The 24,919-nt window shown below is 35.5% G+C and overlaps 2 protein-coding genes and 1 pseudogene across 3 annotated transcripts; 2 read left to right on the forward strand and 1 right to left on the reverse strand.

Moving 5' to 3' along the window:
- Positions 1-1,361: 1,361 nt before the first annotated feature.
- LOC143546603 (E3 ubiquitin-protein ligase BRE1-like 2) lies at positions 1,362-14,622 on the forward strand. The gene is made up of 17 exons (XM_077038237.1): positions 1,362-1,418; positions 9,677-9,838; positions 9,909-9,996; positions 10,072-10,293; positions 10,399-10,566; positions 10,655-10,848; positions 11,317-11,400; positions 11,466-11,772; positions 11,854-12,014; positions 12,094-12,165; positions 12,236-12,507; positions 12,579-12,651; positions 12,725-12,811; positions 12,914-13,051; positions 13,142-13,344; positions 14,242-14,404; positions 14,491-14,622. Exons 1-17 carry the CDS (start codon positions 1,368-1,370, stop codon positions 14,620-14,622), a joined length of 2,577 nt encoding a protein of 858 aa, XP_076894352.1. The 5' UTR covers positions 1,362-1,367.
- A 2,634-nt stretch (positions 14,623-17,256) lies between these two features.
- LOC143546570 (uncharacterized) lies at positions 17,257-18,496 on the forward strand. The gene is made up of 2 exons (XM_077038216.1): positions 17,257-17,754; positions 18,250-18,496. Exons 1-2 carry the CDS (start codon positions 17,296-17,298, stop codon positions 18,298-18,300), a joined length of 510 nt encoding a protein of 169 aa, XP_076894331.1. The 5' UTR covers positions 17,257-17,295; the 3' UTR covers positions 18,301-18,496.
- Positions 18,497-22,145: 3,649 nt separating this feature from the next.
- LOC143546589 (non-specific lipid transfer protein GPI-anchored 6 pseudogene) lies at positions 22,146-23,694 on the reverse strand (annotated as a pseudogene). Its single transcript, XR_013137610.1, has 3 exons — positions 23,342-23,694; positions 23,142-23,243; positions 22,146-22,294 (listed from the first exon to the last, which is right to left on the reverse strand). The product of XR_013137610.1 is annotated as a non-specific lipid transfer protein GPI-anchored 6 pseudogene (transcript).
- Between the last annotated feature and the right edge of the window lie 1,225 nt (positions 23,695-24,919).

Below are 24,919 nucleotides of genomic sequence, written 5' to 3' on the forward strand. Positions count from 1 at the left end.
TAACCGAAAACCAACAAACCTACCGTATAAACCAAATTGATTAACTGAAAACCGACTGATTAATAAAACTAATTAATCGCTGACTTCGGTTTCAATCCAGGCTAATAATCGAATTGTATCGTACCAAAAACCAGCAAACTAACAGAATAAACCAAAACGACTAACTGAAAACAAATTTGTTAATAACATAGATGAACCGACGACTCCCATTTAAGCTAATAACCAACCGAACCAAACCAAACCAAACCGAACCATGTCAATCGACTACGCATTTCGTTCAGGATAATAACCGAACCTCACCTTACACACTCCCCACCCCAAACTTACCGATTAAACCGAACCGGTTAACTAAAACCGATTGGTTAATAAAACAGATTAATCAATAACTTCTGTTTCAATTTATGCTAATAACCGAACCAAACGCAACCAGATCGTACCGAAAACCACAAACTAACTGAATAAACTGAACCGATTAACCGAAAGCCAAGTGATAAATAAAAATAGATTAACCAATGACTTAGGTTTCAGTTTAGGCTAATAACCAAACCAAACCAAAAACTGACAAACTTACCAAACAAACCGAACCAACTAACCAAAAACCAATTATTATATATAACAAAAAAGACAACTTTGGTGCCGCAAGTTTACCAAACAAATCGAACCAACTAACTAAAAACCGATTATTATATATAACAAAAGACAACTTTGGTGCCGTAAGTTTACCAAACAAACCGAACCAACTAACCAAAAACCGATTATTATTACTATATATAACAAAAGACAACTTTAGTGCCGCAAGTACCCGATTGGGTCACTTGGCGGCACCTTAGCGGTCGACGACACTTTGTGTTTTTTTAAGTTCCGGTATTGTAATGAACATAACATAAATCGATCAAATGGCAATTTTGTTTTTTTCCTTTTTGTTTTAGTTCCGCTACCGTAACGAATGTGAGGGAAACCGACTGAATTTGCGCAGACTCACCGCCTCAACACCCGGGATTGACAACGCTCGGGCTTTACCGATGCCAGAGTTTGACTTCCGATACCACATCGCACGTAACTTAAACCGACCGAATTCATGTTGACTTACCGCCTCAACGTTGAAGGACCTACAACGCTTGGGCTTTACCACCGCCCGAAACACTAGTTAATAACCGAAACCGAACCGAACCCAACATATCCAAATATAACCTAACCGAACCGAATCTAACCGTTCACACTCCAAATAAACTCAGTCTCTTCAACAACACAGTTACGAGTTACGATGGCGGTGTATATATTCAGGTGATGGTGGCTTCCGGTTGCTTATAATTATTATTATGGAAGCTGCTTCTGATTCCGATCATAATAATAATAACAACACCACCATGGCACGTCACCCTAATTCTTCTCCGGATAACAACAACAACAACGCCACTGTAAGTTCAGTTTCAATTTCAATTTCAGCTTCAATTTCAGTTTCAATTTCTCCGATTACGTAATGTTACGTGCTCAGTTTCGATCTAGTAGTAGTATTACACGTTCGCGTGGTTATTAGGTTTGTGATTGTTGATGAATTTGAGTATTGAGTGGCTACGGTTTCGTTAGAGGTTGAAATTAGGGTTTTAGGTTAGGGATTGTGGAAGTAGGTGTTTTAGTGTGTTATGTTAGGGCTTTTTACCGTATAGATATGATTTACGGACGCGTGATTCTGGTTATTTTTGTTCGGTTAATGTCAACGGAACATGAATATGATGATTAAACGAACGGATTGTTTTGTTCATGTTCGCTCAGTAAGAAATGAACGTGTTCGTGCTTGTTTGTTGAAAATCTACACAAAGTTCATGAACAAAACGGACACAAATGCATGACATAAATGAACACAGATGGACATTAATGAGTAAACATAAGTGGATACAGACATAAACGAACACAAACGACACGTAAAGTTTCAGTTTCCGTGATTACCTTCTAGTAGTAGTATTACACGTTCGTGTGGTTATTAGGTCTGTGATTGTTGATTAATTTGAGTATTGAGCTGCTAGGGTTTCGGTTGAGGTTGAAATTAGGGTTTTATGTTGTGGATTGTGGAAATAGGTGTTTTAGTGTGTCTAGAATGATATGAATGTTATGCATGCGTGATTCGGGTGGTATTGATGAAGATTTGGGATATTTTTAGGTCTGTGAATGAGGTGGACGAACATGAACGGAGTCGTGCTCGTGTTCGTTTGTTAAGAAAATGAATATGTTCGTGTTTGTTTGTGTTTGCTCATTAAAAACCTAAACGGTCACAAATGAACGGCGTAAATGAACACAAGTGCACATAAATGAGCATAAATGAGTAAACATAAATGGATACAAGCATAAACGAACACAAACGGCATGGTGAGTTTCAGTTTCTATGATTACGTTCTGTACATGTTCAGTTTCAATCTGTTACTGATGTTACACATTCGTGTGGCTATTAGATTCGTGATTGTTGATGAATTAGAGGATTGAGTTGTTAGGGCTTTGTTTGAGCTGGAAATTCGTTCGTTTAATGTTAACGGAACACGAATATGGACAATTAAACGAACGGATTGTTTTGTTCGTGTTCGCTCGGTTAGAAATGAACATGCTCGTGCTTGTTTGTTAAAAATCTACACGTGCGTAAACGGAAATAAAGCATGACATAAATGAACACAGATGGACATTAATGAGCTTAAATGAGTAAATATAAGTGGATACAGGCGTAAACTAACACAAATGGCACGGTAAGTTTCAGTTTCTATGATTACGTTCTGTACATGTTCAGTTTCAATCTGTTAGCGATTTTACATGTTCGCGAGGTTATTAGATTCTTGATTGTTGATGAATTTGAGGAAGTAGGTGTTTTAGTGTGTTATGTTAGGGCTTTTTGTTGTATTGATATGAATTTTACGGGCGCGTGGTTATGGTAGAAACTGTAGAGTTAATGAAGGCTAGATATTGAACATTTGAACTGAACGAGGCATGTTCGTGTTCGTTCAGTTAACGTTAACCTGATACGAAAAATTAGATGGACGAATTTTCTTGTTCATGTTCGTTCGTTAAGAAATGAACATGCGAACACAGATATAAATGAGCATAAATGAGTTATATGAAAGCTAGGTGTTGCAGATTTGGGACTGATATAAATGAGCATAAATGAGTTTAATTTTGTTGTTCTGGATTGATATTAATGTTACGGATACATGATCTGGGTGGAAATTAGTTGTATGAAGGCTAGATGTTGAAGATTTGGGATATTCTTAGGTCTGTGAATGAGCTGTAGGAACACGAACAGAGGCGTGGTGTTCGTGTTCGTTCATTTAAGTTTAATTGAACAGAACACGGACAGTTAACCTGATAGATTTTTTTTACTTCATATTTGTTTGTTAAGAAATGAACATGCCGTGCTCATTTATTAAAAATCTACGAACAGTTCACGAACGTAAACAGACACAAACGCATGGCATAAATGAACATGAACGGACATAAATGAGCATAAATGAGTATACATAAGCGGACACAGACATAAACAAACACTAACGGAAACGTAAGTTTCATTTCTATGATTTCCTTCTGTACCGGCTCAATTTCAATCTATTAGCAATATAACACATTCGCATGCTTACTAGATTCATGATTGAGAATTAATTTGTTAGGGTTCTGTTGAGGTTTAAATTAGGGTTTTATATTGTGGCGTGTGGAAGTAGACGTTTTAGATTGATATTAATGTTACGGATGCATAAATGAGCATAAATAAATAATGATAAACGAATACAGATATAAACTAACACAAACGTCATCGTAAGTTTTAATTCTATGATTACCTTCTGTACCTGCTCAATTTCAATCTGTTAGCAATATAAACGAATAGGACAAACACGAACACAAACAATTAAACGAGCAGATTTTCTTGTTCATGTTCGTTCGTTAAGAGGTGTAAATGGAGAGCTGCCACAGGGGTATTGTGCGACAAGAGGTTCCCTACTAAATTAAAGGGAAAATTTTATAGGGTTGCGATTAGACCTGCGATGCTATACGGAATAGATTGTTGGGCCATCAAGAAGACACACATGCGCAAGTTGGAGGTAGCAGAGATGAGGATGCTAAGGTGGATGTGTGGACACACAATGTTAGACCGAATAAGAAACGACGCTTTTCGGGAAAGACTGGGGGTGGCTACTATATCATATAAGATAAGGAAAGGCTGATTGAGATGGTTTGGACATGTAAAAAGGAGACAGACAACGGCTCCCGTTAGATCAGTGGAAAGCCTTATTATAGAGGGGAGGAGGGGTAGAGGTAGACCCAAATTGACTTGGGATGAGAGGATTAGGCGTGATTTGCTAGAGTTGCCCCTCCTTGAGGACATGGTTGAGGATAGAAGTTCTTGGAGACGTAAAATTAAGGTTAAAGACCTTTAGAATGACGGGCTATTATTATTACTATCCCTTTTGCTATTGCTATTGCTATTGTGGTGGGTGTTGTGGTGGTTGTTAGTATTACTATCGTTCTTACTATTAATTCTACTTTTAGAATTATTATTTTCTACCTATTATTATTTACTAAATCCTACCGTGTGTTGTGTTTTTAGTTTACCCATAGTGAAATGTTGAATTAAACAGACTAATATCATAGTACTGTAGTTGATTGTATATATATATATAAATATTATCTGTATATCTATTTACTTTTGAGTTGGGGGTCTCGCCGGAAGCAACCTCTCTATCTTTAGGGATAGAGGTAAGGTGTGCCTACATCCCACCCTCCCCAGACCCTACTTATGATAGCCTAGGCTATTTGTGATGGGAAATACCGGGTATGTTTGATTGATTGATTGATATATATGTTCGTTCGTTAAGAAAATCAATATGTTTCTGTTCGTTTATGTCTGTTCATTAAAAATCTAAACGGTCACAAACGAATGACGTAAATGAACATAAATGAGCATAAATGAATAAACATAAGCAGACACAGACATAAACAAGCACAAACGGCACAGTAAGTTTCAATTCTATGATTACCTTCTCTATCTGCTCATTCAATCTGTCAGCAATGTAACACATTCGCATGCTTACTAGATTCATGATTGTTGATGAATTTGAGTATTAATTTGTTAGGGTTTTGATGAGCTCGAAATTAAGGCTTTATATTGTGGCTTGTGGAAGTCCGTGTTTTTGTGTTCTGTTAGGGCTTTGTATTAGGCTGATATGAATATTATGGACACAGGGTCCTGTAGAAGTTGTACAGTTATATGAAGGCTAGAATAGAACAGAGGCATGCTCTTGTTCGCTCTTTTAATTTTAACCGAACACGAGCACGAACACGAACACGAACAATTAAACGAACAGTTTTTTTTTTCCATGTTCGTTCATTAAGAAATGAACATGTTCGTGTTCGTGTTCGTTCATTAAGGTATAAATGAGCAATTCAGGAATGTAAACGGACAAACGAGCAACGTAAATAACACACGTGAACATACATTAATAAACATAAACGAACACATACCATAGTTATCAAAGGCGCTATGTGCACTCAATCTATTAGCGCCAATGAAGTGAGGGCCTAAGAAAAAAAGCGCAACTAAATAAAAAAATATGTATTTGAAAAATAATAGTGCTATTCTTTTTATAAAATAAACAAAAGTTATATAACCTTTAATATCATCTAATTAGTACCAAAAGTTCCAAAAGAGTCAAGATTCAAATGTAATTCCAAAACTTGAATAACAAAATGTTCAAAGTATCAAAAGTTCAAAAAGTAATAAATAGTAAAGGTTCAAATGATCATTGTTCTTGATCCGTCATCAATGCCAATAAAGGTGTAATCATTTTCAAGAAGTGAGGGCCCATGAACTATAAGTGCATATATTGGGCCTGGCTTGGAAATGGGCTTAGCCACAAGACGCTTGGGCTTTTAATAACTATGACGCGTACATAAATGAACAATCACTAACATAATGTGTATAAGTGAATCAACATAAACGAATACAGGCATAAACAAACACAAGCGGCGCCGTAAGTTTCAATTCTATGATTACCTTCTCTATCAGCTCAATTTCAATCTATTAGCGACTTAACACGTTCGCATGCTTACTAGATTCACAATGTTCAGTGAATTTGAGTACCAATTTGTTAGGCTTTCGTTAAGCTCAAATTTAGGGTTTCACATTGTGGCTTGTGGCAATCGGTGTTTTTGTGTGTTATGTTAGGGCTTTGTGCTAGATCGATATAAATGTTATGTACACATGATTCTGTTAGAAATAGTACCGCTATTTGAAGGCTAGATACTGAAGATTTGGGATATTCTTAGGCTTGTAAACGGCACCGTAAGCTTCTTTTATGATTACTTTCTCTATCTGCTCATTTTCAATCTATTAGCGATGTAACACATTCGCATGCTTACCAGATTCATGATCCTTAATGAATTTGAGTGTCAATTTGTTAGGGTTTCGTTAAGTCTAATATTAGGGTTTCACATTATGGCTTGTGGTAGTTGGTGTTTTGTATGCTCTGTTAACGCTAGGGATGTAAACGAACCGAATGACGCCTTGTTCATGTTCATCTGATAAGCTTTGATTGGACAAGTGAACGGTTCACGAAAAGCTAACCAAACAATTTTTTTTTTGTGTTTGCTCGTTAAAGAAATGAACTTGTTTGTGAATGGTTCATGAACACAAATGAACACAAGCAATGTTTTATTTGATTCGGCTAACCGAGAATGGTTGGTGTCAATGGTTCTGTTCGGCTGCCAAGTTTGTGTTGGTGTTATTTTTTAACATTTATATTCATATGTTAATTTTATTTGTAAATTAATCACATAATAAACAACTATAATTTTGTTTTATAGTTCATAAACTGTATGATTAGATTAGAAAAGTCATTAAAAAGTATTAAAAACGTCTAATGAACAAAACATAAACAAACAAACATTAATGAAAATAAACGGACATAAACAAACACATTATCGAATGTGCACAAACACAATTGAACTAACATGGCTTTTGTTAGTGTTCGCTCATTTAGTTAATTGAACAAAAATCCTTTTTCATTTTTGTTCATTTATTAAACGAACAACATAAACGAACTTCGTGCCAAACCGTTCACGAACAGTTCACCGAATGCTCAGTTTGTTTACAGACCTAGTTAGGGCTTTTTACTGTATTGATATGAAAGTTATTGCACACATGATTTTGAAGATTTGTGATATTTTTGCCTGCTATGGTTCATGGTTTTCTAAATTGCTATCAATTGAAGGTTCAGATTGAGAGATCAAGTGTTCCTTGTAAATTACTAATGCTGAAAGTGTGGTTTAAAGGTTCCTACATACTGAGTTCTTGTGTAATTGTGGGATTTTGTTGGGAATCGATATGAGTTGATTGTGATAGATTGGATTTAGGGAAGAAAATAGGAACAATATAGACGAACGATTGTATTACTGAAACGTAAAGAGGAAGTTACAAGATATTCCAGGTCTATGCCCTCTCTCCATGCATCACGCAGGAGCCTTAAAGATCTAAACAAACTTAATCCTAACCCTAACAAGCCTTATCATCTATTACTTATACTACCAATATATTACACTTTAGCCACCTGTATTATTTCCGTTCACCCCCTTAGAGAATACATATATTGCGTTTCCGTCAAAGCTCATTCCCATCACTACTCTCCCCTTCAAAACAGTCTTGTCCTCCAGACTGGATCAGCTGCAGCTGCGTTGTCTGGTGGTCGACCCTGCCCATGCACCACCCACAAATGATATGATCCAACAATTAACTCAACAACAGGACTTGCGGTTTTGTACCCCCAATGAATACCCGATAGGTTTGTAGGAAAGAAAGTACCAACAAAGGCTACCGGTCTCAATTTCTCAATCTGAAATGGACCAAAAAATGTAGCAGCTGACTTTTGATTAATACGACTTGCAACAGAGAGTTGGTGGTGCGGTTTGAACTTCATATAAACCCAATCTCCGACCGAAAATTGCACATCTCGAAGATTCTTGACAGCTTGCATATTCGTAGAACCTTGAATGTTGGAGAAATGAACCATAATCGACTCCACTCGAACTTCTCCATGAACAAATTGTAAAACAGATAATGAGCGCCCAGTGTAAACATGGAAGGTGTTAATTCCAAAAGTACCACATTGCATTGTCATCCCCTTCAAGTTATGGTTGTGTGTAACACGAAACTGAAGCACCGCAGGTTGGTCAAAATGGTGCAGAATCTGAGTAAAAACAAGTGTATGGCCCAAAACCGAAAGACCAAACTCCGGCAAAACCCGCACAAACACGGTGACAGATGCGAATAATGTGACTAAAATAAGGTGTGCTAATAAAATTTGGACCAGGATCAAAACCAAATATCTGAATCTGAGTTGTGAGTGGATCTTGAATAGGTTCTGTGGGAAAAGAGGCGCCCCAATTGATAGTGACATGCGCTGAATCGAAATCCTAATTTTCTGATGACAATTGTGTGGAAAGAACAGGGGTTTCTGAAGGAAGTATGAAGCTGAGCTCAGGAGTAAAAAGAGGCACCGTTGTAAGGACAACAATTGGATCAACATCTGAAACGCCAAGTGAAGTTAACGGTGCATTAGGGTTCAGTGAGGGGCAGGGCTCGAACACATCTGATTGGGGAATATTGATCCGATTTTCAGATTTGGTGAAACCAGAAAACGGAGTAGTAGGTTCAAGCCCTAGGTTGGAAATAGCCACGTTCGAATCATGATGTGAAATAGATCCGTCCTCAGTTTTAAACAAATCCGATTTCATATCAGGTCTGGAAACACCAGAGAAATCCTCGCCGGAAAACCCCGATCCCAACGAACCGTCTACGTGCTTCTTCTCCGGCATGACTCCATTATCACCATGCGACATCAAACGGCCATGGCCAAGGCAGTTCTCATCAGATCTGGAAATTTTAGCCTTCACTTGAGCTAGCAATGACCGATAATCAAGAAGAGAACTAGAGGAAGGATCCACCACTCGGTCAATTTTTGAATCGGAAGACAGATTGGCGAACCCAGATCCCAATGAACCATCATCGGTCCTCTTCTCCTAATGAATTATCCAAGCGAGAAACACCTTTCGAAACTCCACTGATTCAGCCCGATCCTCATCCAATAACTTCAGGGTAGATTTGATTTCCGTTAGATGAGTTTGTAATTGCTTGATCTGAAGCTCATGGGCATCAATACGAGCAACTGAACGAGTTTCCATGGTGAAAAACAAACGGCAGATCTAGGATCTAGGGCAGGTCGGACCAATGTTAGGAATCGATATGAGTTGATTGTGATAGATTGGATTTAGGGAAGAAAATAGGAACAATATTGACGAATGATTGTATTACTGAAACGTAAAGAGGAAGTTACAAGATATTCCAGGTCCATGCCCTCTCTCCATGCATCACGCAGGAGCCTTAAAGATCTAAACAAACTTAATCCTAACCCTAACAAGCCTTATCATCTATTACTTATACTACCAATATATTACACTTTAGCCACTTGTATTATTTTCCGTTCACCCCCTTAGAGAATACATATATTGCGTTTCCGTCATAGCTCATTCCCATCAGATTTAGTCTTGAGTTAAGAGTCAAATCTTGTATTCTGATTGTTTGCATAAAATAACAACTCACACGAACAAACGACATTTGGATTGGTTCATGAAGTTCATTCTGTTATGGTAGGTTGATGCGACTGTGCTACAATATCAAAACCAGAAACTTGTCCAGCAATTAGATGTCAAGAAGCAAGAGTTACATGATCTAGAAGATAAAATTAAGGAATTAAAACTGGGTGAAACTTCTTATGATAACTCCTTGATTACAGTTAATCAACGATGGAATCAGGTAACTTAATCACATTTCACAGTTCCTTTATCTTATTATTATTATTATTATTATTCGAACACCTTTTTAGTTGGATGATGACTTAATTCTACTTGGAGCACGGGTCAGCGCAGCTCAAAGTGCCTTGGAAGCATTGGAACGTGCAGTTTCTTCACGAGGTCTGCAATTATTTAATCTATTTTGACAATCAATTATCCAACTATTAAGCTCACATAATCAAAATACATATATAGGTTCAATCCCACAGAGTCCTACCGAGAATATATTCCTTTGCAGACTTCTCCAGATGGATTCCATGGAAACAAATGAAAGTGAAGAGAGACTCAAAGAATCACTTTTGTCGAGGCATTCGTCAACTTTGGAATTGATGAAATTAATAGAAAGTAGTATAGAAGTTCTGATGGATAAATTTGTAAACGTTGATCAATCTTTGTATGAAGTTTCAGCTGAAGAAGGTTAGTATTGATTGACCTTATTCGAGGCCAATTTTCTTTACTAATGCACTATCATGAGTGCCTACTGAATTCTAAGGATTTAATATTTAATGTTATATGCCTCAGATGCAGTTATTCAATCAGATAAGATTTATGAGTTGATGAAGGAGGAAGTTAATCAGTTACATGGATTTATTGAAGCTCTTCATGTAAGGCAAAAAGAATATGCTGATATGATTCAGAGCTATAGTGATGCCCATTCTGCAGACCAGTCTGAGATAAAAAAAATTGAAGGTTTTAGTCATAAAACACATAACATTATTTGATTTATATGTTTGTTAGTTTGTTTCTTTGTTTATGTTTGTATGTTCATGCTTGTAAGGTGAACTGGAGGACACCATGGCAGAACTTGAAGAAAGCAGAAGAAAACTTGTAAATTTGCAAATGCAAAAGGACAGATCTTCTGTTGTGCAAACTCCTGTCCCGTGTAATACTAATGGAAGTATTTCACCTGAAAATACTGCAGACAAAACTATGGGATTACGCGATTTAAAAGAATTGATAGAGGAGGCAAAGGTTTTTGTTTTCTTTTTCTCTCTTCTTTGTATGCTTGTCAGTGAATGGTATAAATGAACGGGCCAGGAACGTAAACGAACAAACAGACATAACTGAACATAGATGAACGAACATAATTGTGCTAAAACTAGTTAAAGGTAATGTGAAGAACAATGTGTTGGGCTTAAAAAGTTACTAAAACTAGACTAAGTTGTAATGTGCCAAAAAAAGTGGAGTGAATATATAAACGAACGTAAACTAACAAACATGTATGGATGTAAAGAAACAGACAAACGAATTAAAATGAACGAGGGAGACATGTGTTCATGTTTGTTCTTTAAACTAATTGAATAATCTTTCTGATCATGTTTGTTCATTTATTAAATAAATGAACTTCCTACAATGGCTCACGAAACTGTTCACGTTTGGTTTGTTTATAGGCCTATATGTGCCAGCACAAAATGTATTGAACCTTTATATTCAATGTAGATACTAGCATCAGATCGTCTTTCTGAGCTTGAAGAAGCAATGGAAGACAACTCAAACTTATCAAAACAGCTGGACGATCTTCAGGTTACACATTGCTTTGACTTTTCATTTGTATATCAGACCGTTTGACTTTTTGTTTATTTGAGCAGAATGAACTGAAGGACTACAAATATATTTACGCATCTCGTCCCTACACTTTACTAAACGATCAACTTCCATACTGGGAATCTGAAGTTGAACGGTATAGGGCGCTTGTAGATTCATTGCAAGTTGACCGGTCTTCGGTCGCACGAAAAGAAAGAGAACTCGTTGTAAAAACCGAATCGATAAATGCTTTGAGAAATCCTATGGATACCGATGATTCTACTATTGAACAATTAGAGCAACAGCTTCAACAGTTGATTGATGAGAATAACGAGCTGGAAATTAAAATGGAAGAAGCTATACAAGATGCAGGTAAACTTGGAAATTTTTATAATCTATGTTCTATGTTCTTTTTAACTTATATTATTTTAATAAAAGTTTAACTATTGACAGAGAGGAAAGACATTAAAGCCGAGTTTCAAGTCATGGCCTCTGCTTTATCAAAAGAAATTGGGATGATGACGTCACAATTAAATCGGTGGAAAGAAACAGCATGTGAAGCTGCTTTATTACAGGAAGAAGCCCAGTCACTTAAATCCTTGGTGGACAAAAAGGTGACAACTTTTCATTATTCTATTATTTGATATTAAATGCATTTGATAATCTTTTTGTTTGTTTGTTTTTTAATTATAGACTAGTGAACAGAAGGAGATGGAGGATAATTGTTCTAAGCAGAGTTCTGAGATCAAGTCTTTACAGGCCCAGGTGAGTTCTCGTTTGTGTTAAGGAAAATATATATTTTTTAATGAGTTTATATATGTTAAAATTGATGCAGATTGAGAGGCTGCAAAAGGAAGAATCAGAAATGCATTTATATTTGGATATAATTGGACAAAGGATATATGATAACAGGGACATGACGGAAATTAAAGAATCTGAACAGCGAGCTCGGTCACAAGCTGAAGTTTTAAAAAACGCTTTTGAAGAACACAGTTTAGAATTAAGGATTAAAGCTGCTAAAGAAACCGAGGCTGCTTGCCAACAAAGATTACTTGATGCTGAATCTGAAATTGCTGATTTAAGTGCTAAATTGGATGATTCTGAAAGGTTTAACTTTTAAACAGTTTTTAACATATTAATATTTAACAACTATATGTAAATGCTTTGTTCATGTACAGGGAAGTTTTGGAACCTGTAGAGGCTCTAAAAATAAAAGACGGAGAAGCAGAGTCTTATATTTCTGAAATTGAGGTATCTATCTAGTGCTATATGATAAGTGTAATTGTATTTTTGTGATTATTTAACTAATTTTACATTTTTTCAGACCATCGGTCAAGCTTATGAAGATATGCAGACACAAAACCAGCACTTGTTGCAGCAGGTGATGGAGCGGGATGACTACAATATCAAGGTAAAAGAAGGATCAAATCTGTAAATTAGAGCCATTTTTGTAACTTTTTGCAATCAATACCGATAAAAATTTAATTTAATTTTTTACATCTTTTTGCTACAGTTGGTTTCTGAGAGTGTGAAGATGAAACAAACACACACATCTCTACTTTCTGAAAAGCAAGCCCTGGAGAAACATCTTCAACAAGTCAACTCAAAAGTCGACTCGCTGAAATCACGCATTGCACATTACGAAGAGCAGGTATAATATAGCATCTTTTTTATTATAAACGGTTTGGCTGTTTGGTTAACAGTAGTTGATTGTTCTCCAAATTAACGGATAATCATGTAGATGAACTCTTGCATTGCACATGCGTTGAAGTCAACCGAGGAAGATAGACACCTTGCTATCAACTTGGAAAACAGCAAGTGGGAATTAGCTAATGCTGAGAAGGAATTAAAGTGTCTTAAGTCATTGCTTTCTTCATCTGAGAAGGAATATGATCAATTCTGTAGAAAAATGGAGGAAGTTCAGGAGGAGTTGGAGAATGAAAGGTAACTTTTTTTAAAAAATATTTTGTACTTTATACTTTATTAGACGGGCCAATCTCATAAAACGGCTCCTAGCTTTACTCAAAAGTTAGATTATGGGCACTAGAGTAATTTGTGTCTACTAAAAGTGGTTTTCTTTTTCTAATTTGGAAAATTGCTTATGGTTATCCGCTTACCGAGTGTGAAATAAGCAGTTTGAAGGCAAACATGTCCTCTATTCCGGGAGATAGAGGCTGCTTCAAGTGGGACCCTTGACTCTAAATAATCTTTTTAATAGTATAAAAATACAAATAACATCAAGTTTATGTATGAATACGAAACTTATGCACATTACTTTTGTTGGATCTACTCTAAGAAAACAGATTATATTTCTAAATAATGATGCAAAAGCAGCAAAGCGAAAGACTTCAAAAACAATAGCAAAATGCCAGTACAAATTATAACTTTACAAATTAACAAAAAAGTTTTTAAACTTTTGCCACTTTATCCCCCCATGATATTTTTTCTTTCTCAAAAGCTTTTAACTCCTGAAACGATGCCCTCACGACATATCATAAAAACTTAATATTTGTAACACTTAATATAAAAATTCTTTTTTAACTCTATGTTGACTATGGAATAAACGTTGGGTTTCACTGTGGCCGACTCGTTGACATGGGTTCACACAATCGCACCAATTCACACACAATTGCCAGGACCACTTCTGGTTGCCGATTTGGAAACATGTTTGGATAAATTAAGGACGATCCGAACGAACCATTGGTGTTTGCTTAGCATATCTGGTTTGCCAATTTGATAAACAGATTTGGTTTAGAGTGTTTTGAACAAACCACCAATGATCTAAAGATTGACATTGAAGGGCAGATTGGTAATTAACAAATTATTGAAACTTGAACGCAGAATGGACTGCAAGAAGCTCGACGAGGAGCTTGTAGAACTAAACATGAAAATTGCAGAACTGACTTTAGGAAGCGGCGAAGCTGCAATTCAGAAACTCGAGGACGAAATCAAGGAGTGCAAGTCTATTCTCAGATGTGGTGTTTGCTTTGACCGCCCAAAGGAGGTAAGCAAATTCCGCACAATATTATTGTATTTCTTGCTTATATAATTTTGCAACAGTAATAATACTTTTGGAATTTATCGTTCCAGGTGGTGATCGTGAAATGTTATCATCTTTTCTGCAATCCATGTATCCAGAGGAACTTAGAAATCCGTCACCGAAAATGTCCTGCTTGTGGAATGGCGTTTGGGCAGAACGATGTTCGCTTTGTGAAGATATGATGCTTAGTTATAAGGTTGGAGCATAATATTTAGGAGACTGTTTTTTGTTTTCGCCCTGTTACCTTTTAGCCAAAACCGCTGCAGGCCCGATGGGGTACAGATGATTATGTACTTGTCGGGTAGTCGGTTTTGTTGGACGTTTCTTTAAGGGCTTATAAACCAAATAAGTAAATTATTATGCTTCTAGACACCTAAAAAAAATAAACTTATACTCTAAATCTCAAAAGAAAAATTATGACTACGCACTGGGGCGAAGCTTCCTTAGGGCCTGGGGCCGGACCTTTTTTTATTCTTTGCGTAGCAGCGTAGATCGACCCTTTTTTTCATCCGAAAATTTGTATTCATAGTGTAAATTTACCCGTTTTTGACCGAAAATTTGAGCCTAGACCCATCGTTTATGATTTTTTAAATACATTTTGAGCCCCCCCCCCCCCCCCCGACGAACTTGTCCAGGCTTCGCCACTGACTACGCATCTGGTTAATAACTTGGATGTGTAGTTGTAACTCGATTAGACGTGTCGTTATAATTAATAGTTTCTAAAACAAATATTTCATTTTTCTAATATGAGAAAAGTGTACGGTTTTTCTTTTGGTTATTGTTTCATGTAAGCTAGTTTTATGATGGTGATCACCTGCAAGTTTACAATTTGTGAACAATACGTTGAATTTCAGTGACGGATTTAAAAGAAAATTTCGTGGGTATAAATTTTTTTTCGGACTTTTAATATATGCTCATAAGCTTTTGAATACATAAAACGGAGAAGGAAAAGTTTGTTTTGCGCTTCGTAGTGAAACTTGAGGGATATCCCGGCACCTTCTATACCCGCCCCTGGAACTTGTAGGTTTTTCTTTGGTTTGATTTGTGTCTATATACATTTATGTTATTTTGGATTTTTATGAATAAAAAACATTGCAGTAAATACTTAAAAAGAAAAAAATAATAAATTTGTTTGTGATGCGTCGGTTAGTATTATATATATTTTTTAAAATCCGACGGTGAACCATGGCTAAGAGAGCAATTTTCTAGTTTCGTAAAAAAAGCATTTGGATTTAAATTAATTGGATCCTTATGATACCTAATACCTTATCCCTTTGGATCCACACTATTTAAATATATAAGAGATGGAATACTAGGCAATTTCATTTGGATTTTGGATAAAACTACAAAACATGTTGGAATATATTATTGTGCAATTATCACATTTGTCTAATAATTAATAAGAATATTAATGAAGTTTGATCTAAACGGCTGCGGAAGACCACATAAACTAGTCAAAGTTAGTGCACACTAGAATTAAAAACTAGTGAGAAAATGGGATTAATTATTCAAAGGTCTAATGTGGTGGCTAATGCTATATATGTGTACACAAATTATAGAGTTTAAATCAAAAAAATAATAAAATAAAAATATTCACATGTTTTGTACTTTTGTTTTTTACTTTTATGTATAAGTGAGTGCAACGGGTTTTTTTTTACGCCGGTTAGTGTAAAGTATCAAACATGCTGAAAGTGACACTGGTTCAACCGTTTGGTCATTAAAGAAAGGAAAGCATGCATTAGAGATTTTTCGTATTTCTTTTACTAGAATTCTTTGATTTTGACCGGCTCTTTAGTATTTTAAATTGTTTTAAGTGATTCTCGAGTTAACCAATTAATCAGTTATTTTTAGTTTAAGGAGCTCCCGTTATATTCAAATAAACACCGGTATTTTGAAGTTCCATTAAAGCACTCTTCACCAAGGATAAAAACTAACACATAGCAACTATATATTAATCCAAATTTGTGTCTATAATGAATGTTAGAGCCTCTCCAATCTGGTATTTCGACCCCATGAATAGGATGCGACGGAGAGAGATTTCGATGGTTCCCGGTTCGGGTGTAAAGACATTCACAAAAAACTCATGTGAAAGTGGAAGGGGTGTGTGTGTTTGGGGAGGGGGGGGGGGTTCCTTTGATCCGTGAAGTTTTCTAAATGCTGCATGGAAGCGCTTGGCTCTCTAGTGCGTTGGAGCATCTGCAATGGGGGTCCGTCAACCCCATATACGTTTATGTAATGAGAGAAGTTGAGGTGAAAAAAATAGTCACAATTTTACTTATATAAATATAATAGGCCTATAATATATTTACTTTGTTCAAATCAATTCTATTTGATATAATGTCTGATTTAGGTGTTGATTGGAAAATTATTTTTGTTTGATATTTCAAACATGTAATTATCATAGTAAAAACTAATAATTATAACTATCAAATATACAATTATATATTTGAAACCTTTTCACACTTACATAGCTAATGAGCTAGCACCGTTAGATTAAGAATCAATAATTATTATGGTCAAGATTAACATTTGTTTAACACAAACAAGAGTGGCCTCTTACATAAGACAATAGGACCATTAATATGAGATAGGCATATTAATATAGATTAATAATGATGAAATAATTAATCAAATAATTTATACCAAGATTCCCTTTATTTTAACTTATCTCTTGTGACTCCTTTTTTTTAATTTTTTTTATTTTTGTCTATTTTTAAATATATATTGAAAATTCTAGATTAGTGATTATATTAAAATTTTGAATTAACTTTAAAATATATAGTGTAGGTCTTGTTGCCTATAAATACAATCATCCATTCTATTAGAGTCCTCACAACTTACTACATCAATTAACCATGGCATCTTCCCAAATGTCTCTCCTCCTCTTCACCCTACTCGCATTTGCGGCTTTAACCTACGCGGCCCCCACAATATATGACCTTGTCAACCAATTCGGATTCCCATCTGGCATTGTACCTGATTCGGTTGCATCTTACGAGGCAAACGACGCAGATGGCACCTTTGTAATCTACCTTAAGAAACCATGCTACGTGAAGTACGAATACCTTGTTTCCTTTGACACTGTGATCTCTGGAACGATCAGCTACGGTATAATTACCAATGTGAAAGGCCTTCAGGCACAGACGCCTGAAGGCTGGGCAAATATTGATGTAATCGAAGTTGTCGGTAGCAGTCTTGAGTTCACTCTTGGCGGTACCACTGTCCAGTCTGATATTGCCTTGTTTGTGCCAATTCCGACTTGCAAAGATAGTGCCCTTGCTGCTTGTGATCACTCATCTAACATCATTGCTAAGGTAAACTATTTAATGTTGATAGACTATTGATATAAGTACATTGTTAAGTAAAGTATACACAAAAATACATATTAAAAATTGTTTTCAAAAGAAAAAATGAAAATAATAAAACAATACCTTTTTTTAAATAAAATATACTAAATTTATTTAAAATATATAGCTTATATTTTTAGAATTACAATATTAATACCTTTGAAATGCTTTCTATTAATACAAGGACTTTGGGTTCCACACTTGGCTGCTTAAAAAAATATATTTTTAAAAAAATTACAAAAAGAAAAATAAATTTATTGAACCAGTCCAATGACCAATCCATCGAACTGAGCCGTCCACGAGTTCGAACCCTGATCCCACCAGCAGATCCGGTCTTGAAAACATTGCATAAGACAGCTGACTTCTGCTTCTACGTTTTAATTTATGGATGCTGTAATTCGGTTATGTACCACAAACCCACAAATCTTAGACTAATTATGCTTGAAATCATTTGTTTTACAGCTTCCACGTAAAGCAGGATACATTGATAGAGTGATCAAGAAGGTTGCATAAGATCGAGTTGTTTGAAGCCATTAATGTTGCGTTATTTCTTCCATTTCGGATATAAGAAGCATAGTGGCGATCGATTGCCATTTGAGTGTGTTGTATGAATAAACTCTTATTGTAATCTTGTTCGAATAAATGTACAATTTGGTGAGTTGTAACTTGTAAGTTTGTTAATGAAATGCCTTTGTTAAAGGTTAGAATTGCGAGTTTCAAACCCCAAATTATCGAGCTCGAATACAACTGCGAGTCTAAACGAGCTCAACATTATATAATTTTATTTAATATATTTAATGTATATCTACATAATAAGTATTAGTATATATAAATTGTGTTAAAAATAACTAATTAATATACTATGATGTGTATAAAAGTTATATATATATACACAAATAAAATAGCTAGTAAACAATGAGGGCTGTTGATAATTTTGTACTGAACTATTAATAGGCTTGACACTTAAGAGGTAGCATCTGAATCATTCAACATGTTTCTAACCTATTAAGAGTCTTCGTGAATCATTAAAATGTGTCCTTTTAGTAAACCATACACACTCTACCTTTAATTGTGTCACGTAATAAAAGAGTGATTAGAATAAAGGGGCCTCTTAGTCATTAGTTCATTTTATAAGGGGTCTATGGTAATTGTTTGTTGAGTCTGTTAGGTGTTGTTAAAGGTCACTAATTTTTTTTTCATTTTTCAAAATTGTTTAGAAAATCCTCTCCCCTAAGATCGCTTGCATCTCTATCGGACCGATTTAAATTTAGGCTCTTAATAGAATTATTACGAACTATCAAACATCCTAATAGGTATTCAAGCTTGAAAAGACCACTCATGAACCAAAACCACATATCGATTCAGAGCTAGTCAAGCTTGAAACTAAGCGAGTCGAACTTAGACGAACGACCAGAAACTTAGCAAGCCAAACTCGTTTTGGCTCATTTATACCCTAGTTTAGTCGGTCGATTTTTAAATAATAAGACCTAATTAAATATGATAACAGTCCGACCGTGATTATGTGACACTTTGTCCCGTAGTACCCGTTTTCAACAAAGTAAAATATGCTACCACTAGAGGTAATTAATCAAAGAAATATATTGTTTTTTTGTTTAAGACAAAAAGTTTATTTAAGAAAAAGCAACACTTCATACTTTATCCATGAATATCCACTTTATTGAAACTATTTATGATCTTCAGTTCGCAATGGCGAAGCTTGGATGAGACGTTCGCTACCCCTCTCGTTCCCATATGGACGCTGATTCGACTGATAACCTGATTTTTGGGAATTACCTTGAAAATTCGGGTTTTGTTGCGTGTTCGGGTTTCCGTAACTGAAATTGGGATGGTTTCGGAGGCCCGGGTGATAGGTGTTTGAATTCATATTATTATTGTACCTCTTCTCACCCTGAACAAAGTTCACCTCCTCTTCTTCCTTGTCTTCCAACACAACTCCACAAGTGGCCACCACATGGCCTATTCCTCCACAACCCTCACAAACTGGATACGCTTTTCCTGACTTACCTCTTTCTTTCACTCCCACACCCATCAACTGATCCAACTTTTTCTCCAACCTAGCCATCCGACAACCTCTCGGTGAAATAATGGAGGACACGTAATTGAGACCCCACACGGGTTCAATTATGAAGATAATTACGTAAGTACTTACGTAAACAAAAAGAACTTTACGTTCATTGTTTTTCCTATATATTGTAAGAATGGTAAGGGATAGAGGCATCGGATACTCTCCCTAAAAATTTAATTTCCTTATAATCCTAGCTATGTGTGAGTAAGCTCCCCCTTAGGGGAAAATGATGTAAATATCTTGAAGTTCTTCCTCCTGGAAGAACAGTTATGAAATAAAATATTCCTTTTTATCAACATCTCTGAGTTTTGTTATGAAATCTGGAGTCTTGGAGTCATTTTTATTTCCGTAAAGGCAGGAGGCCATAGGAAGATAATGATTGGATTGATCACTCATCACAAAGGTTCAGAGACAATTGAGATCTAAGGTATATCTGTCTCATAACTGTTATACTTCAAAGATTTTACTCGTTTTTCCTTAAATCAAAAAACTATAATCTTTGAAATAATTCAATAATCTAGAAAAATTATCTACCAATGTATTAAAAAATTGATAAACGCAAGGACGGACTCAAATTTTAGTTGAAAACGGGTAAATTTGCACTATGTAAAAACAGGGAGGGACCCCGGGCCCTCACTAACCTTCACTCCTGCCGGTTCCCTTCGGGCGGAATGGGTTTCTCCTGAAACTGAGATAACTTTGAGTCGCTTAAGAGCTCCGTACGGCTGGGTGAATCAGCTGATGATGAATTTTTACCATTGAGTCATCACGTACAGAGTACATAAAAAATTATATGTGACTGTTAACAAAAATGAACCACACTACAAATGATCATAAAGAATGATCATTGATGATGGTGGCTTCAAACGTAAATTATTAGTGAATACTTGTGGAAATTTTTGTTTTAATTAATGTTTTAGAAGGTATGATTTAAGTGAATTCATACATCAATTCAAAATTTCAAATAAGATATAGCAATGCATTACTCATCTTTTTTAATTTGTTGATTCAACCCAACTACCCTTTAATTTCACATTGCAACTTCTTTGCAATCTAAACACAAATAAGTACATATTTATTTTAGGATCTAATAAAAAAGAAATTTAATTTTAAGATAATTTTTAAAGTCATAATTTTCTTAAATTTTTGTGGATCCCTATTTTCAAATGGACATAGTTAACAAATATAGTGATTAAAAGTAAGGGGAATAAAGTTGCATGATTGGTCTATCAATTATCAATATCAAGCATATACATATATTTTTAGGAAATAAGTATATTGGTTTTAAATAATCATGACTATATATCATATTTTGATAACTGTAGTTTCCACCTAATGAAATAACTATTAATAATCCCATCATGTCACATGTTTATTTTGAACGATTCATGATTAACGGAAGTGTAACTCCATTAGTCTCCAGCCGTCGGAAAAACGTTTTTGCCGGAAAACTCCTTTGTCGTAGTAAAACTCAACCTGAACATCACCACCATTACCACCTAAACGCCACCCCCACTCAACCTGAACACATAAACACCACTACGCGAACACCACCACCACCACCGCTGACAAGGCCCGACCCAAGGGGAGGGCGAGGAGGGTGGTGGATCCCAAGAGGCCCATAATTGTTAAAAAAATAAATTTTATATTTTATATATAATTTTGTTTTAACATAAAGACCTACAAAAATGACATCTTGGTTGGATGGAAAGTGTTTTAAACTCTGAAAACAAAGGTCATGGGTTCAATTCTCACAACTAGTACTCTTTTTTATTGTCAAATTATACATAACATAATTGAGAACACGATTTTAGGGGCCCGTTTTTTCTCGTCCCAGGCCCAAATTTTAAAGGGTTCTCAAAGACAGCCCTGCCGCTGACCACCACCATATGAACACCACCATCGACGGTTTCCACCTGAAAAAGGAGTTTTCCGGCGACCACCACCTAGGGTTCCGGCGAAAACGTTTTTTTTTTTTTTTTTTTTTTTTTTTGCAATAGAAAACTAATTAAGTTACGCTTCTGTTAGTCGTGGATCGTTGGAAGCAAACATGCTTAAAGGTTGTCGCCATCCATTTCATTAGTTAAGATCGACAGCGACTAAAATATGATAGTTGAGATTATTTAAAACCAATATATGAAGCAAATATATCACATGCATGTAGGTTTTAAACTTTTAATCACACAGAATTATAAATCAAAACTCTTAATTATTTATAGCAAAGTATTTAAACATGTTATCTTAAAACATCATTCAAACACCTAAAAAAACATCACTGATAATTAGCAATCTCATTGGACACAACACTGAGGTGAATCAACACCATAATAAATAAGAGCCCCACAATTTGAAGTCCCAAGTGTGTGTTTCTGCTTCCTCCATCACTTATTGGTGATGATGAATTCCCTTTCATTGGGGTTCCTTCAAAACAACATTATTTATTAATTAATAAATCATTAAAAATAAATAGATGATTGGAATGAGTTAGGCAGCATGTCAGTTACTATTAGTTGTTCTTAAAAGATTGTTGTAAGACACATGTTATAACTTGTTTAGAATATAATTATAACAATTTAAAAGTTAGATACAAAATTTAATTTAGTTTTTAAAGTATAGTTCTAGAGTTAAAACAAATATGATAAAAATTCATTCAAAATTCATATATATTTGGACTAGCTAAACATAGGAAACCGACCATAAATGAGTCCGACATAAAAAAGTTGCATTACTTAAGCTATGAGTGAAGTTATGGGGTCTATAGTGATTTGGCCTAGCTGCCGGACCCGTATCAATAACGTGAGCCTCAGATTTCATTACTAAATTTATCCTAGTTTTCGTACATTTTTAATTTTTCCATTTGTGTAAAAACTTACGGTGAATCATTTTGCCTTAATTACAAATTTATTTACCGGTTATCTGTTTTAAAGATTTGACAAATATATAAAATATAGAATTCCTTATAGAAAGAGTCTTTTAGTAATGTCTAGCTTATTATAGGTCAATAATATAGCGTTTTCTTGTAAGAATTCTCTATGTTTATCTTTTGTGCTTTTGCTCTACGTCAAAACTGAAACTAGCCCAAAGTGTACTCAAAACACTTACATAAAAGTATTAGTGATCAACCCAGCCAACCCGACTCGTCCCAACCATTACCCGTATAGAAATACTAGTCACTCAACCCGATTTTGTCACCTATATAGTTGTTCATCTTAACCTTTAGGTGTGGCCATATAAATTTGGTAAAACGCATAAAAAAGAATTATGGTACCTGGTGGAGTTATGGTAGTGGTGGTGTTGTCACTCGTGAGGCGTTTTTCATAGTCCTCAAACACTTTAGCATCTGGCGAGCCTGGTTGCAAGTGTAAAAGATCTAAACACAACACATAGTTCAATAAACATTAGAAGGCTGGTTCAAACCAGTCTGCTCGAGCAAACAGGCTTGAACCAGCCTCTAGTACTAGCTCTTACCAACACAATCAGAGATATTGACAGGTGTCTGGCACGCACTGGGTAGACCCAATGCAAGTGTGTCATTAATCTTTAGATTAAGACTCGGATCATTGTGATCCTTGACCAAAATGCATAAACACACCATACTATTCGTCACGATCTGCTTGATCCCAGTACAACAATCCTTAGGTGGTGCTGCTGGCACGGTGCTTGACCACCAACATAAGCTAAACAAGAGGCTAACGCAACTAACTTATCCGCACACTGTTTTTTATCACTCTCTATATCTGCTTTTGTAACACCACAAGCCAACATAACCAATATGGCTAAGCATGGGATAAAATGGTTCCACCCGTGTTGCGAACCCATATTTCGAGTGGTAGCTAGCGTGACGAGAGATAATATTGCAGGAAGAAATTGAAATTGAAATTGAAATTGAAATTGAAATTGAAATTGAAATTGAAAGTAACATATATGGCTTTTTTATATCATTTTTGAGGCTATAAATAAGTTGATATGGATAATATGACATGGGGGTAAGCAAACAACACAGCATGTAAGATTCATTGATCTATAAATGAGGTTAGGTAATTGGTAGCCATTTATTGGCATTTAAATTTGTGAACATCATACTAACAATTTGTACTGCTTTAATACTATGTTTGGCTAGATTTACTAAAATTATTAGTTTCGTCCACAACGTTTGATATGACTAGAAGTGAACACACTAACCAACCTGTTATCATTTAATAATAATAACGAAGGTTGCAAAAACCGTTAGCCGGTCAAGTGGAGAGTTGAGTATACTCGGAGTATTCAGGGAGTACTCGGACATGGTAAATATAAAGAAAATACATTTTTTGATGTTATATGTATGTCAAATATCATAAGTTTACTAATATTTATAAAGAAAATTGGTTTTTATTGGTCCCAACTATTTTATTTTGGTCGGCGCTGGTCCAAACTTTCATTTTGGCTGGCAACGGTCCTAACTTTAACATTCGTTTCTTCCACCAGTCCGCGACTGACGAAGTACTAACTCCGTTAAATATTTGCTGATGTGTCCATCTGAGGTGTCAAAAAAAACATTACATGGCAGCCAACGTGGATATAGTATTATACTTAGCATATTACATTCATAATTCATCCCTAATTCTCCAACAACACACCCAAATCAAAATCCCCAATTTATCTCAAGAACCCTAATTGAATCATCTAATCAATTACAATCTCAAATCCAGATCATTAGAAGAATTGACAACATTAAGACAATCGCCTTGGTCCTCTTCTGCATACAACTCAACACATTATGCCAAGTATTAAACCCTAGAATTAGAATCAAGCTTCAGATTCACTCCAATAACACTCAAATCTCCCAAATCCTCTGTAACACCCCGACCAAAGGCGGATTATACATCGGGGCGCCACATATTGCTTCATTACTCGCGACACTATTGGTGTCAATATTTATTAATACACATTTTATCGCGCACGCGCAGCGGGGAAAATAAAGAACATAAATCAAACATAAATCAATATATTATAAATTATAACATTCGAACAACATTAACTTGTCTTGATACATTTTAATTCTAG

Source organism: Bidens hawaiensis, unplaced genomic scaffold (assembly GCF_021521415.1).
Source record: "Bidens hawaiensis isolate Kalapana, Puna unplaced genomic scaffold, B.hawaiensis_p1.1 tig00014404_1, whole genome shotgun sequence".
NCBI classification, from domain to species: domain Eukaryota; kingdom Viridiplantae; phylum Streptophyta; class Magnoliopsida; order Asterales; family Asteraceae; genus Bidens; species Bidens hawaiensis.

Excerpts from the sequence above, each read along its gene's own strand:
- LOC143546570 (XM_077038216.1), top strand. The coding sequence starts at position 17,296 with ATGGCATCTTCCCAAATGTCTCTCCTCCTCTTCACCCTACTCGCATTT. Across the intron at positions 17,755-18,249 it reads CATCTAACATCATTGCTAAG|CTTCCACGTAAAGCAGGATA; the intron begins GTAAACTATTTA and ends TTTGTTTTACAG.
- LOC143546603 (XM_077038237.1), top strand. The coding sequence starts at position 1,368 with ATGGCACGTCACCCTAATTCTTCTCCGGATAACAACAACAACAACGCC. Across the intron at positions 11,773-11,853 it reads AGAAGCTATACAAGATGCAG|AGAGGAAAGACATTAAAGCC; the intron begins GTAAACTTGGAA and ends AACTATTGACAG. Across the intron at positions 13,052-13,141 it reads TTGCACATTACGAAGAGCAG|ATGAACTCTTGCATTGCACA; the intron begins GTATAATATAGC and ends ATAATCATGTAG.